General features: G+C 30.3%; 1 protein-coding gene across 1 annotated transcript in view; it reads right to left on the bottom strand.

Annotated features, from left to right (window-relative positions):
• LOC106458085 (coatomer subunit delta-like) overlaps positions 1-15965 on the bottom strand; it is a 19143-nt gene extending 3178 nt beyond the window's left edge. The window contains exons 1-11 of the mRNA XM_013917540.2: positions 15771-15965; positions 11743-11782; positions 9913-10136; positions 8993-9172; positions 8319-8530; positions 7702-7793; positions 6549-6624; positions 5796-5961; positions 3248-3395; positions 1258-1369; positions 216-420 (exon numbers count right to left, since the gene is read on the bottom strand). Coding sequence (XP_013772994.1) covers positions 216-420; positions 1258-1369; positions 3248-3395; positions 5796-5961; positions 6549-6624; positions 7702-7793; positions 8319-8530; positions 8993-9172; positions 9913-10136; positions 11743-11782; positions 15771-15773 — 1458 coding nt within the window. The 5' untranslated portion in view covers positions 15774-15965. The remainder of the gene's footprint in view (positions 1-215; positions 421-1257; positions 1370-3247; positions 3396-5795; positions 5962-6548; positions 6625-7701; positions 7794-8318; positions 8531-8992; positions 9173-9912; positions 10137-11742; positions 11783-15770) is intronic.
• Positions 15966-16946: the final 981 nt, after the last annotated feature.

Genomic DNA, 16946 nt, shown 5'->3' with positions numbered 1-16946 from the left:
CTACTACGTTAATTTAATTTTACTTTTATTACCTTACCTTCTTACGTTACTTTAACTTTTTAGTTTTAGTTCGTTGTATACTACTGTATACTACGTGTGTATATATATATATATATATATATATATATGTATACAACATGTTAAAATAACAGTGTTAAAGGCACATAATACACATATAACACAACTTTAATTTCATTCTTTGACATTTTACTAACCAGAATATTGCAGAAGAGTGTTTTGGAATAAAAGTTTACAGTTACTGGAAAAAATTCCTCAGGACCACCATTACAAGAAAATTCCATGGCTCCAGTTTTATTAGCCACATCAATCAGAGGAACCCTCCACTCTAAAATACTCTTTCGGCTGTCATGGTGATATTCACCATCACACTCGTTTACAATGAGGTTACTGGGTCCTGACCTAATAGAAAGGTATAGTAATATAATTTTTTTAAATGCCATGAAATAAATCATAACAAAGAAACAAAATACTCTACGATTACTAATTATAATGTGCACTACAAACATAAATTATAAAAGAACTTAAAGATTGATTCTTTTTATCCCTAATTTCTTTCTATTTACAGAACTAATAATTAATCTGAATAATCCTACTGTTATATTCCTCATCTTTTTCAGTTCTCCGACTGCTTCATTAATATCTGAATGCATTTTAGCTTAAAGTTTATTAAACCAGAAATGCTAGGTGTTGGCATGAATTGTAAATAGATTTTGCCAAAAAAAACAAATGAAGAAGATATAGTCATAAGCTTACATAAATGTTTATGCTGCACACACATACTTCACAATGCTTTTTATCACTAAATTTTATCAGTTTTTTTAATCAATGTTTTTTTTTTTCATTTTATAAATAAATATCTAGATGACAGAAAGGTTTGCACACACTCAATTAAACTTATAGTTCTTATTGGAAATTATGAATAAGACTGCATAACAAGAAATTAGTGAAGCTACAGAAAAGTGGTGGAATATATAATTGGATGAAACTATTAGTCTAGAAAATTGCAATACTATGAATAAAAACAACAAAATAACCACATTAAGACAGAGAAATAAATGAAATAGGAACTCTAAATTTAATTTTTTATCAAATTGTAACACGTATATTTTCACTATGTTGAGTTTCACATTAAAATTGTTATTCTTAACCTAGAATTTAGCAAATCAATCTCAGTTTTTACTTTTCACGGTACAATAAACTTATCAGATAAACTTGTACCAAAATATATATACTCACGGAAGGGTTATAGATATCAAAACATCATTCAATTCCATGTTTTCTTGTTCTAGCTCATACTCAATATTGACATCGCAACCACCTGTTCCATTCTCGGAAGGCCAGCAGTTAACTAATATTAAAATAATACATTATTTGGGAAAGAAAATAAAACATGTTTCATGACAGTAGTTGTTCTTTAAAATAAAATGTTCATATTATTCATTAAAAAAAGTAAAACATTTATTTAAAAAAAATTATTTCAAAGTTTATAAAACTGAATTTTTTGGCCATTGATAAATCCATGTTGAAATGGATGAGACTGTATTTAAGTTGATCCTGGTTCTGGAATAGTTAATCTATAATTGTGTACTTGTTTTCTATACAACATTTCTAAATATTCTAAAGATCCCTTCAACTTTCAAAGGAGTATGGTAGTGGATGCATGCCTAGCAAAAGTCATTAACATATTAAACTCGTTTCAAGGTTATCTGGCATCAGAGGTTTTCATCAGTTGGGACCAAATAAGAATATATCTGCCACTAGGAAAACTATATGACTGCCAAATGTTGGTGAATGAACAATGGAAAAGAAAACTGGATAAGCCTGTAAGTGTAACAGAGTTCAAATTGTGTCTCAATTGTTTAATTTCTTCAATAATGGTCAGGATTCAATCTGAGGAAAATTAAAACACTGTGATGTGGCAGTTGACAACCAGTTCAAAACTACTTTACAATCTTAAGGGACAAATGGAAAAACAGTTTAGGAAGTATTGAGAATGTTAATGGAGAAGTAGTTGAAAGAGTTTAATACTTGAACCGTGTCCTTATGTTCTGGCACTGTAAGCTGCTAGTCATGATATGGGATGGTTCTTTTGATTACTCAGAGTAACTAACATCTAGATGTACGTGAAAGTTGTTGCTAACCATGTCTGCCCCGTAATGTTGTATTTCCAACTGAGTCAATAGAGACTCTTCTAAGATGCTAATGCAACAATCCATTTTCTTGGTTAAAGTATAACATTGTTTCAAAAATCATGATAGCAACTTATCACCTTACATAGCATGTAGCATACTTGGAAGGAGCTCGAACACAATGTTCACTGTAATTATCTGACAACATCTGTGAACTAACTACAGACTATGCTATTCAGAAAACAAGCTCAAATCAAACAAGACGTCTTATTTGTAAATTACATGATCTATACTGCTCTGAGTAAAAGCTAGTGTAAAACAAATCTCTTTCTATCAGTTCAAAATTACAGAGAACTTTAGAAAAAACTGAAACTTTGACAGGTAAAGTCATGAAGTGTAGAAAATCATCCTGTAAAATCAGCAAGTTTAATTTGGAAGATTTTTTAATGTTCATTACAATTTCATCACAAACTATTTATTCATGTGCTTATAAGTCTGATAGGTTTTGTTTATGTAGTTTAATACTGCAATGAATACTTTCAAAATTCAACTGCTTGTGATCATTCATAGGAGCACCATAAAAAAACAATGTCTATATTGATCCTTTATATATATATAAAGTTCATGAATGGAATACAGCTTCCTTAACAATAAAAAAGGCAACCAAAGTTTATGAGAATTTGATCACAAGTATTTCAGAGATTTCAATACTATACAGTTTACTTCAGAAGTATTCATTAAGTTGCATTATCAGTCTTAAGTAACATTAACTGTAATTATTACTGTAGAAGTATAGTAGCTCTTCTTAAATGACCAGAACATTAAGAGCATGATTTATCATGTTATGGTGATCAATACCTATTTTATGCCCCAAAAAATTATAGTACTTTATGTAATCACAAGCTTTTATATTTGATAGTAAATATGTACTTCATTTGAAAATAATACACAAACATTTTGTTTCTAATAAACATGTTTGTCTGTTTAACCACTTCTACATTCTATTCTTCCACACTTCCATCTTTACAAAATACACACACACTTGACATCTTTCACAACACAGGACTTTTGGTTTTGAAATATAAAGTTTTCCATACTTGTAAGAGGAATGAAACTTTCATCTTGGCTCTGAAACCTCCACTTCAAAACTCCCACATCAGTATTTAAAGGAAATGGCTTAGATGGATTCTTCAAACCAATTATCAGCTGTGACTTGAACAGTTCCTTGTCAATATTAGGGTGAGTCTAAAAAGGGAAAAAATCCCAATGTTACAGCAACATATTGAAAACTATGTGTAGTGATGAAATTTAAGAAGATTGAATCCTTTCAGTACTTCCATATGTTATTCAAAGTTCAAACACTTAAACAAAAAATTCCATAACTTTTCAAAGATGGGATCCTCTCTTTTTTATCAGGATCTAATTTCATTGCCTGGTTTACAAAATAAAAACAAGGATTCACTAGATTTATTTAATTATTATTAAGTAGAAGTATCACAATAAACTAAATTTGCTGAAATTCCTCATACTGTTACCTACTGCAGGTCATTTAATTAAGTTATCAAATGTGTACATGCAGGAAGACAGAAACTTCACACATGCAAAGCACATACCAAGTGCGCTCTATTACTGTTTCATGCTATGAAAATTCAAAGCAGTGAATGTAACATTGATAAAAGAACAAAATGTATGATGTAGAATGTGGTATGAAGCCTACTGTATTATGAAAGATAAAACAATTTGTCATATTATTGAAACTGGACCATTTGGTATTATTTCTTGGCTTCAGAACTTACTCTAGAGTGTAACTATTTTGTTAATTGAAATACAATATACAGCTGCATGGTATGCCATTTTTTTCTCAGTGTTAGCTTTGTCACTTTTATGAGTAGTTATTCCTTATTCATCTTCGTTATTTTTTATTATTTCCCAGGATTTACTTCAATGGTCTCTAAAAGACTGAAATGATACAAGTGAAAGAGCTGTAACTGAAATGTTTAGGCTTAGCAAACACAAGCATCACTTTTTCGTACGCTCAAAGTAACTGCTTGCTTAGCTTGTCTTTAACTCCACAAATAATACATAATTAATTAAAATATAAAAGTAAAACCTACATACAATCTAACTGTATATCAAACTAATATATTTAAGGTGAGAACAAATTACTAAGTGCTATGGACACCCCTCTCAAAAGTGGACTTGGACTCATTTCACCCTGTTTGAAAACAAATGTTTAAAAGCATGTTTATTGTTACATTAATGACCTTCAAGAGTGAAATCTGCTCTTTCTATTGGTTAAAAGTATGCCATTCAACTCAAAACTGTCACTTAGCAACACAACTTTTACTGGCATGGCAACCTTAAACTGAGGAAATATTTATAAAGGCTTCCTGGGGAAGAAATTCTTGGAATGTGCTTGAGATAGTAATGTAAAACATGTGTATGGTGTCCTTTGGAAGTCTGATGAAAGCATCTACTGTACACAGACACAGTTTTTTCTATACCAGCTCTTAAAGTTGAGAAGTTGTAATTATGAGCCAATAACGTGACAGCAAAAATTGCAGTTTTCAACTGTTGTTTTAGATGTTTCTTTGGAAATAAAAGAATAAAATCTTAGATAATATAAAACTTTGAATTATAAAATATTTGATAATTTCATTAAAATACATAAATTGGTTTAATTAACTTTTGAATGTAAGTCGGTAACACTTTGCGACATGCGCAGAAGAGTAGTTGAAAACGTGTTTCAGTTGTTAAAGGGATAATAGGTTTAGGAAGCTATGAGAACCTGTAATCAGCAAAGGTTAATTAATATCAATGATTTGAATACTTTCTCATCAATTGGGTTCCCTCGTTGTTAATGATATTTTCAATTGTAAATCCAATAATATCACATAAGGTCTGGTCAGCCAAGGAGGCTTAGGTTATCCTACATCAATATACTAAGCTAAAAATACAGAAGAATCATTAAAATAGAATAATAAACATAAAATTAAATTAGAAACACAAAAAATAAAGCAGATATGTTAAATATTCTAACCAACAGTGTCATTTGTTTAGGCCAACAATCAAGAATGAACTACCACACAATGGTAAAAGTTATACTTGGCTCGACCAACTTAATAAAGTTAGGTTACACACATTTTACATCATAAATTTTGTTCTTTTGTCAATGTTACATTCACTAATTTGAATTTTCATAGCATGAAACAGTAATAGAGTGCACTTGATAAGTGCTTTGCATGTGTGAAGTTTCTGTACACATGTGATAACCAGCTTAATAAAGTTAGGTTACACATACTGAAAAGCAGTTTATTATATGCGTGTGTGGGGTGAGGGTGGGGTCTGAAACATGTAAATCAAGGAAATCAAGTTGTTTCAGAACCTGGCATATATGTTGGTTTAGAAAGTCAACATCAACAGACCAAGAAAAATTAAAGAGGCGTAATTTAAGCAAAGAAACAGAAATTGATATCTATCAAATAAAATTAATTTAAACAAATAACATTTGAACATGTTGAGATTTTATTAATCTGGCAAAAGAACAAAAACAGAAAAAAACAGTTCTAACTATTTAATCAAAGTTTAAATAATTATGTCTGAAATACGTGAAAAACGTTTAACCCTTTCGCCATTTATATTCACCTGTAACTGTACTCCTTTGTCGTCTTGGTTATCCATCTGTACTTTAATACTGCTATACTTGTCATCTTTGATTTTTAGTGTTACAATGCCATGAATCTCCAAGTTCTGTAATCCACCATCTCTTAATGCTGTTAAAGTTAACTTCTCTTCTATATGAAGATGAACACTGAAAAAAAAACATACAACACATCCATTAACACTTTATTTAGATATAATCAAATGTTTATTCAATAAGTGTATGTATTCATTGTGATTGAGAAAATATTTTTTTACTACGCATTATGATGCTCTTTGTATATCAGTGTGAAATATAAATAAATGTGGCCTCAACATAATTTGATATCCAAATTGAATTTAAAAAGCCTATTTTACTGATTTGAATAATATGTCACAAATTAAATTATTTTTTTTTAAATTTCACACATCAAATGTTTTATGAACACTGTTACTTAGGTAATCTTTATACAATAATTAAAAACCAAGCTTCAAATACCATTTTAAAATGTTAAAAACGTTTGAAAGGTGCATGCACTAACATTTTCAATTAGGCTTAACTATAATAGTTTTCTTTGTTTGACACAAGATCTTAGAAAATATCTTACAGTTGTGAAAAAAATGACATTTTTCAAATACTAAAAAAAAAACTGGGTTAGGAATTTATCAAAATCAAAAATATCTCTTATTGATTAAGCTTCCTTTCCTAATGTTTTGGTACAGAATTTTTTTTTTTATCAATGGTTAAAGATATCCTACCTTTCTGTATGAACCGGAGGAGGTACAGTTTTGGACAAAACAGGCTGTTTCATGGCACTTGCTGAAGTAGCCACATCTTAAAGAAATTGACACCTTTAAATGATACTTCCCAGGCAAAATACGTTACTGTATATTGTTTCTAGCTCAAGCACATATTTCTGAGTGCCTTAACAATGCAATAACTTTTTTGTATTAATATATGGCAAAGAAGCTAGTACAAAAGGTTATCAGCCACCATACATAATTTTGAATTACTGACCAGAATAAAAGGAGCCAGTCAGGAACATTCTACCATCCATCTTAGAGAATTCAGTGTGATGCACCCACAACTTAGAATTTGGGAAATATTTTGTGTCATCACATAGATTTGAGTATGATTCACTAGCTACCTAAATCCAGAGCTCTACTAAAGGCCCAACCCATGTTCTACAATAACATTTTTAACATGAGAATAAGCAGGTAATGTACCAAAATTGTAATAAACATAAAATAAAGTATAAAAACTATTTTTCTTCTTTTATGACTAGTACAAGTTCTTGAAAATCTAAAAACATCATTGGTTTATGTAGTAAGAAATATTTATCTCTAACTAAGAAAATTGAAGTGTTATTTTTGTGAAAACTGGATAAGTTCAAGATTCCTGCACTTTTCAGGTAAAAAACTTACAAGACTTTTACAGTATTAATTAAAAATTTCCATACCCAAAGGTTGTTCTGTGTTATTTCAATGAGAAGAAAAATGTCATGAAATGTGTTACAAAAAACAAACAAACAGACAGTGTCAATTTTTTAATTATAACCTGTTGTTTTATGTTGTATGCTGTTTGACAAGATAAAAATATTTTCCTTTGGCCTTATACTCTCCATCTTATGGATTTTATGTTCACAACTTTTATTGTTATAGAAAGTATACAATTACTTAAAACATATGATGAAATGAAGTTTTATAAGAAAAAGTTTATTTTTCAAGAAGTATTCCAAAACAAGTGCATATGAATTCTGAATTTACTTACACTTTATGTAAAAGATTTTACTGATTAAAATGTAATTATAATGGCAATTTATGGACTGATAACATTTAATAACAGCTTACCTAAGAAATATTTGATATTTATAAAGCTCAAAACAAAAATGTAAATTAGTATTTTACTTACTTTCTCCTTCAGACTTAAGCTGGTCAACAAAAAGGTCCACATCTTTATTTTTACTGCCTAACTTTAGGGCTTTACTTGGGCCAGATGGTCGACTGAAAGAAATTAGGCAAAATGGTTAAGAAATATGTTACTACAGATTATAAAATACTTTTAGGATAAATATTGAGGTTCCTTATAGCTTTTAAGTTTCTAAATCTACAATGAAGATGATACACATAGTTCCTATTTTTCATCTGAAGTGAAAAATTCAGTTATAATTAGGTAATACTGTCTATTACAATCATACGTTCTTAAAACATCACTGCTATCACAGAAAATAATGGGAGCTGGAAATTAGAATTAAACCTTCCTTTAACCCTTTCTGTAAGTTGTCTGAAGTACCTCAGGCACCCTCCATGTTTTGAAAAAATATTTGCCTGATTTAATTCTGGGTTAAATTATAAGATATATTATATACACACACACACACACACATATATATATATATATATATATATGTATAGTGATCTCCATCATTAAAAGTTTACAAAACCACATCAAACTTATTCATTTTAATACTTTCACAGATAAAACATATTTGTAGAATGTTTCATTTACAAAATCAGAACTGAAAATACCTTGGTGCTGAAAAGCTTGGTTTAGGTAGAGGCTCTGGCATACTTGAAGCACTATCTCCAATGATTGGAGAAGGGGCCATCCCCATGTTTCCACTACCAAATCCACCTGATCCAAAACCTGGTGTCCTTCCTTTCTTGGCAGCTTCTTGCCTTGCACGTTGTAGTTCCCGAGCCTTTTCTTTCATTTTTTGTTTTGCCTCTCGTTCTTGAGTCTGAAAATTACAGTATCAAAACCTTTCACACAATAAAATTTTTATATGTCAAGATACAGAAAAACACTAACATTCAACAGTTTTTATTACACTTGTATGATCATGGAAGTTTCAATAATACATCTTGTATATCTACAGATACAGAATGTCAACTTAATGCAATAATTTTATTTAATTATCTTACTTTATAATCAGATATGACTTAGAACATGACTAACAGTCAAAATACAGCTTTATGACAAATGATGAGAATGTGTTAGAAATAATGGTTAACGAAACATCTTAAACTTGCTACAAATGTGACCGCAGGTTGTGAGTCGAGTGCCTAATTACCAGGATGTCTGATCCAAATTTATTGAAGAAATATAAAACTAGAATTTACTTAAGCATAACTGATGTTTTTTTATATTAAACTTTTCTTTTTTAATGGTTATATCTAGAATAATTAAACTGCTTACAAACCTGTCGCACAGCTTGGTAGACTTTCTCTTCGTGTGAATCCATTTCTACAAAAGTTCTGATTTGGGCCAAGTTGACATTCTCCCTGTAACCTAAGGCAACTATTTCATCAAAGGCAAAAATTAAATTAAAAGAGTTGTCGATGATATCTTCTTCATCCATATTTTTGCAGTATTCAGGAATCTAAAAAAGTTAAAAGAAATAAAGTATGAAAACATTAATCAAAATTTTGAACAAAAAATAACTATGCAATTTTAAGCATGTTATATTACAGTGAATACATGCACTCATCATTAAAAAAAGATTATATCAAGAAAAGAGGTTTTTACATAAAACATTTAAACGAGTAGAATGACAACACAGTTCCACGAAGTTCCTACTTCTTTTGATTCAGTTTTTGAACATGAATCAAAATTTGTATTCAAAACTTAATACCATAGAAATAAAATCTACATGTATAATAACACATGCACTGTATGTTGAAACAATCCCCAACTAAATAAAAAAAAAAATAACGTTAGAAAACTTTCTTCAAAAATCTAGCAGTTTTCAATAATAATCTGAAGTGCAATAACAACATACTTGAAAACAATTATTTCATGAAGGAAGGACCATAAAATAATTTAGATAAAAATTGGTGATCTTCGAAGCCATTTACTAAACATTTTCCTTTATGAAACATTTTTAGTACAAATCAAGTTAGAAATAACTACTCTTTGGTGTACTCAAAGTAACATGTACATAGGAAAATCTGTAAAAAACTATTAAACGCACTTAAAACTGTCACACTGATTTTTATATCTAAGTGCAAAAAATAAACACCAATCTTTTCTAAAACCTGTATCAATATTCTGTATAATCTGTTGCATTAACACATCAGAAAATTAAAGAACAGCAAATGTACAAAATTAATGTCAACTCACCACTCTGGAGAAAAGCCGGAGTGTTTCCAAGTCCTCTAGGATGTTACTAGTTCGAGTAGTAATCAGCAACATGTATAATTTCTCGAGAGGTTGATAAACATATCGTACACTTTCAGTTTCCACAAAGGTGTGTTGTCTTCCAGTACTGAGGAGTTTTGGGAAAGCAGCTAATAAACCTTCGATTCTTGCTCTGCTCATCTCTACAAACTGGCGAGAGATTATCGCTGTCGACAGATCAACCAATACAATGTTTAGTACATACTTTTAAGAAGCAAAAAGCTTTATTTTAAATGCTTGGGAACATTCCTGAAAAGTACAAGTTTTGGAAAGAGATTATCGCTGTCGACAGATCAAACAATACAATGTTTAGTACATACTTTTAAGAAGCAAAAAGCTTTATTTTAAATGCTTGGGTACATTCCTGAAAAGTACAAGTTTTGGAAAGAGATTATCGCTGTCGACAGATCAAACAATACAATGTTTAGTACATACTTTTAAGAAGCAAAAAGCTTTATTTTAAATGCTTGGGAACATTCCTGAAAAGTACAAGTTTTGGAAAATCTGGAATATATATAAAAACACACACACACATCTAGTGTCTGTTAAAAGTTTGTTTCATTTCTATAGCAAAAACCTGCTGTTCTACTCTACCCATAAAACACAATCTATTTAAAGTATAAATATTGCTATAACACTTTCTGACAAATCTAACAAAATTGCCTTTCAAACATAGCACAACTTTCCCTAATCTTTTATGAAATTTTTACTTGTAAAATTCCTCAGCTTAAAACACTGAACCTTATAAGGATCAGATTAAACATAACTAGACATATTTATTTCAAAATAGATTATCAGGAAATAATCTGGCTTTTAAGCTTGTTCTCAGCAGATTTATTTTTCCTTCTGCAAGGAAAAAAACATACAAATAAGCATGAGTATTTTTTATCCCTCTCTTGTCTTATGATAATGGCCACAGTTTGTACCATTTCACCTTTGAGAGAGGCTTACACAGTAAAAATAATTTAAAATAAAAATACACATTATTAAATATATATATCATGCTATACTGCTAACACATCTGTATTTAGTGAAAACCTACTGTATATTTTTACAAGGTTTTAAGTCTACTTAATCAAACCTTTACATTGTATCACCTAATAAGCATTCATAATTACATAAAGCATGAAATGCAGTCAAAATCTTAAAAACTCCAAATGTGAGTGACAACCTATGTCAGAAATATTAGCTGTAGTTTCTAGTTGAGGAGTCACTAAACAAGTTCAATATGAAACCATGTTTTAACTTGTGATCTTGGAAACTACATAAACATACAAGCAGCGGCACACATTGTACAATGAATATTGAACAAACAAACGTTTGTTGCAATGTGGGAAAATTAAAAAATTTATTTGATGCTCCAAAATATTTTTATACACTTTTCTGCATGTTTAGATATATTTTTTTTAAGTGAAAAAATATTTACATTGTATACTCTCAGGCAGGGGTGGACTGGACTAAAATTTTACCAGGGAAAAAGCAAGAAGGGACCCACAATTTTGTCAGAAAATTAACAAAACTGTGTACTTTCCCAAGATGGCCCTGCTCTCAGAATAATTGCTCAGTATTTGCAGATTGCTATAACCTACAGAACAATGGCTTAATTATATAACTTACAGTCACTTATTTAAAAAACAAATTTGATTTAAAAGTTTGTAGTACGGTATATTATTAAAATGTTAATGACTGTGTAAATACTTTTTAACTATTATGTTTCCAATATCCTTGTATTTTACATAACTTAAAAATAAAATAAAGAAAAATATTTCTTACCCTTTCCTGGCTTTGTACATATTGCTGCTGCCAACAAAACCTAGCAAAAGGAGAAAATGAATTTTTCAACTTTCTGAAATTAACTAAATTAAGACTTAGCGTGAAGGACAAGGATCACAATTTTGTTTTTTAATATTTGCATGCAAACACAAAGAATTAAGTAACAAAAGATCATTTGGTCCATTAGTCACTAAAGCTGGATGATTAGTGGAATATGTCGATCAATTATTTGTCAGCCTCGTTGATTGATTACATTCAACTTATCAATTATCCCCATGAAACTTGGATAGCTAGAATAATCAGAAACTAACTGATAAAACTCAACAATTGTGAATTAATTGAAAATAATGAGAAATCATAATGACTATAATTTGATTACTTGGATAGCTGGAATAATTGAAAACACTAATTCAGATTGATTAATAACTTTATATGACACTAAGTGATGATCACACATAATTAATTATATTGATTAAAGGTAGTTTTAATTTTGGAATAAAAATTTTGATCATGAAAAACTGTGTGACCTTTGGTATCTTTGTCTTAGAAAGGACAGAGAACTGTTCCAGAGGGTTCTTCAGAAGACTATTAGGGTGATATCACGGATGGACATTGTTGTCATGTGAAAGTAGCTGTGCTTACACACTTAAGTTGCTATTTTACAAAAAACTAATCTTAGGCTAATACAGAAAACACAAAACCAATATGATGAGATTTGTGGTGAAAGTAAACCTTACAACCCTCTTCATATGTACAGTTAACAGTAAATCTCTTTGACAATAGGTGAAAAAATAAATTCATTGCACTGTCATTGTGATTCTTGCCTTTGAAGTCTCAATCAACAGTTTACTGAATATCTAGCCAGATCCATGTATAAATCATTCAAAGATTTTTCTACGGTCAAAGAGTGTGCTGTTCATATTCTCCAATCATGTAAAATAAGCTTGCCTTAAAATTTCAGCAACAGTTCCTTTCCAAAATTTAATGCAGATTTAGATAGTGGGTATGCATACACAAATATGTTAGCTAAAAAAATCAGGATGGGCTGGCAAAATAGGTTGAAATATCTTAATCTGTACTTCTTGGAAAGAGAATGGTGATGTTTGATCTAACTGATAAGTATTCAAACTTATTAATGGAGCACATAGGATTTATGTATCATATATTTTTTTTTGTGTGTGTGTGTGTTGAATTCTGAGGATTAAAGAACAGTAGATCATAAACTGAAAACGTGTAAAAATTACACAAATTTTTATTTTGGGATAGTTTATTTCTTCAATAGGATAGTAATCTGTGGAACAAGTAGTCATCTAGAGACACTGAGACTGCAACTTTACAAGAGCTTAAGATAAGGATTAATTAATATTTGGGGACCCACTGCTGGATTTAGTGAACAAGTTTCTGTATGTTGAGGGAACCAAAACAACCATGAAATTGGCTCTATACAAGTAATCTTTAAATGAAAAACAAATTCAAAACTTATAGGCTACTAACAGTTTTAGAGTTTTACATATGTAGTGCAAGAATTGCACTGAATAAAGAATGTTAGTGGCCTAAATAATGCTGCATTTTATTAGGAAAAAATTCACATCCCATCCTCTTATATTTACAGTGATCGTTTACTTTTGACACTACATATAAAAACCACAGAATAATAACTCGAGAGTAAAAATGGGCATTCCCCACTGCTCCCTTGTACTATCTTTTTCTACACAATATAACACGAAACAACACACTTCTAAATTTTACTTATATACATTACCATATGAACTAGCTTTCAAATAATTTATGAAAATGTCTTCTAAAATAATATTTTGAATATAAAACAGGCCATACACTGAAGTTTATGGCATTTTACTATCACATTGATGGCAAAATGTAATTGGCATCACGAATAACATTAAATGCTTCTTTCATACCACACAACTGAAAATTCATTAATTTGGGATACTAAAATTGAAATTTGGAGATACTTGAATTTGTTTTTCATAGTATTGCATTGCAATTGTCAAATTTCCATTATATGGTACTAAGTTCTTCAATCAACAGCAGCTCTTAACATTGATACCTAGCAAAGTGCTTTCTGATCATGTTAATTAATAAGTTAATAAGTAGTGCCTGATAGGGATTTTGTAGCTAAACATTTCAACCTAAAAAAAACAACCATTCAAACAAATAAGAAAAAACAGCAATATTAAACTTAATGAACACTTCCCTAAAATATTAAAAATAATAAATAATGATCAATCAAGTATCTGCAATGAACTATAACTTTTAATAATCAATGACTATCTTACATGTCACAGTCTGTGCAGACTCATACTGCTAGAAATAGGGTTTTAATACCTGTGGTGGGCAGAGCACAGACAGCCCTTTGTGTAGCTTTGTGCTTCACAACAAACAACATCACAGTCTGTTTTTGCCAGTCTCACTCATCATCAGATCAAAAGACTTTTTATTTCTTTGCCAGACTATGATATTGCATACCACATGATCGTTAGCATCTGTTTCATATAGTCATACATGAACTTATTATTCATACCTCACTGTCCTGGGAATCTTGTGTAGATTTCTTAATATAAAAATTACCAGTTTTATATTTCACTATATATTAGGAGGTAGTTGAACTAGTATTTTTAAGGCAAATAAAATATATATGAACTCATCAATAGAAGAAACAAATACAAAAAATGATAAACAAAATCATAACTAAAGATGAAACAAATTACTACCTCAAAAGCTAGATATCTGGTCTACAGTGATGAACAGTTAGGCCTAGCATTTTCTGAACCAATATTAATTAAAAATAACCAACTGAAAATGTTGTTGTTGTTGTTGTTGTTCGATTTAAGAATCGTACATTTGAAAGAGAGAATACGGGAATTTTTTCACCCATAAAAGTATATGTAGAAAGCTACTTGTAATCTGGAGTTAATGCTTGCACCAAGACCCCTTTGTCCAGTGAATGTTATCAATGTAGGTGACCAATGTGCATGTACAAGTCCTTGTTGCTTTAAAAAAAAAAAAAGGTTGAAACAAGTAAAGGCTAATGCTCATGCTTTAAATTCCAACATTATTAACTTATCACTGTAAATTGTTGTAGGTATTAAATGCTATAACTTCTAATAAGAATCACATAAAATACAACCCCACCCCGCACATTCCTCATAATAACATATTGAAATCAGAATTCAAATCAGAGATGTAGAACAGCATTTAAATCTGGTTCCTCTTATAGAAGAAATATAAAATATATATGTTGTCTGAAAATTGTACTATTATCTTGTGGTCTTCTAAATGGCCTTCCCATTTTCAGAGGATCTATAGGCTACTGTAGTTATAGTATACGAGAAACATGATTTCTACCAAATTACCTAGCTATTTCTTTCCACAAGTCTCCTGTTGCTGTACATGAACTGATATTAACCAAGAAAATAATATACAGTTTTAGATAATATGTGCAATTTGACATTCATATTAACCCTTTTAGACCAATATTTTTTCTTCCTCAACAAAAGAAGTCTTTTTTTTCTTCAATATAATAATAAGACTGAACTTGATAGTTGTATTGGACAATGAAAAACTACAGTTTAAGTACTTTAAAGTGAATCTGTATATTTGAGGTTTCTCTATTACCAGTGACCGTCATTAATGTGGGTTACCAATATTTATTTAGTATGGTATGAGATTTTAATGGAAAGTAATAAATGAACTGGAACTTGTATTTTAACTTCTCACATAGCTCTAGTTCTTACTACTTAGTATTATATATATATATATATATCTGTGTCAGTGTAAACTACTTGTACCTGATGATGACATAACCTTGTCGAAACGTTTTACATTTGCTGTTATGTTAACCTTATATTAAAAGAGTTTGTTCATTACTCATTTAAGTCGTCTCCAAGCATTAATTATATTTAATAGTAATACTAATATTTCTAGCTATGTAACTTGTAAGCCTACATTACAATTTATATACTAGTATTACTACTTTACTGAAAACCTTATTAGTATTTCCTGCTTACCATTTTAAGATATGTTGAAAAATAACCTGCAGTTATCTCAAATAAAACCTCCAGAACCTGTATAAGAACAATTTCTTAAAATGTAGTACACCCGCAAACTATAGCTTCTATTAGCCTGTAGGCCTAAGTTAAGTTCTGATCTCAGTCCACATCAGCGTCTATGAGAAAGGCAGCAGCCACGTCACTATTGAAGGAATCAAAAAGTGGACCGTCGTATAAAAAACACACACATAATATATATATATATATGTGTGTGTGTGTGTGTGTGCGAGTGACTGTTTGTGTGTGTATTATTAAGTACATATATGTACACACATATATTATCCTGTGCGGACTTTGTTTGTTAATTAACCATAAAACTACACTGTGTCTGCCCACTAGGAGAACTTAAGCTCAATATTTAGCGTTATAAGCCCTCAGACTTAGTACTGAACCAATGGGGTGGGGACTTATGTATACACTGGTGGATCCTGGGGTTTTATTCAGTCACGGTAACTCTAACAGCAATTGCAGTCAAATATATATATTTTATGTAATACGTAATGATACAATTTTTAATTGTCTGTAGTGTTTTGGTATTAAATGCCCCTCACATGCATGTTGCCTTCCTCATATCCAAAAGCTGTCTCCGAAAGTGAAAAAAGACACACACACATATACATATAAATTTGCCTTTGCGCATTTATTTATGCTCATACCTTTCTGTTGTTTCAAATTAAAAGAGTATTTAATACGCGTACAAAAAAGGCACCATTTGGTCCTTCAAAGCTGTCCCTGCACGCGCATCCTCAAGAATAAGACTTGAAATTAAATCTACGTCATATTTTTCACGATATCACATATTTCTCTCTTGAATTCTTGTAAATGGTGTCTCTCTCCTCTTCAGCTGATGACTGAAACTTCGCCTGTCTTTTACAAATATTAAGCTTCTATCCTGTTGTTCATTAGCTTAATCTTTTCCGATAACATAAACCTCCATCTTCTGAAACATCCTAGTAATGTAATGATGTGGGAATTTTACTTTTAATATATTAACAATATGAATCAGATTATAATAGATCTTAGTGTAAAATCTTTGTTTCACTGGATTTCACATGTTTGGTGACCCCTGTCTCAATAGATGGAGAAAAAATTAAGAAAAACTTGGAAGTTCCGTTATCTCTCAATAGATGGCCA

The sequence above is a fragment of the Limulus polyphemus genome, unplaced genomic scaffold (assembly GCF_000517525.1).
Source record: "Limulus polyphemus unplaced genomic scaffold, Limulus_polyphemus-2.1.2 Scaffold414, whole genome shotgun sequence".
Taxonomy (NCBI): Eukaryota; Metazoa; Arthropoda; class Merostomata; order Xiphosura; family Limulidae; genus Limulus; species Limulus polyphemus.
This window is presented reverse-complemented; position numbering and strand designations above follow the sequence as displayed.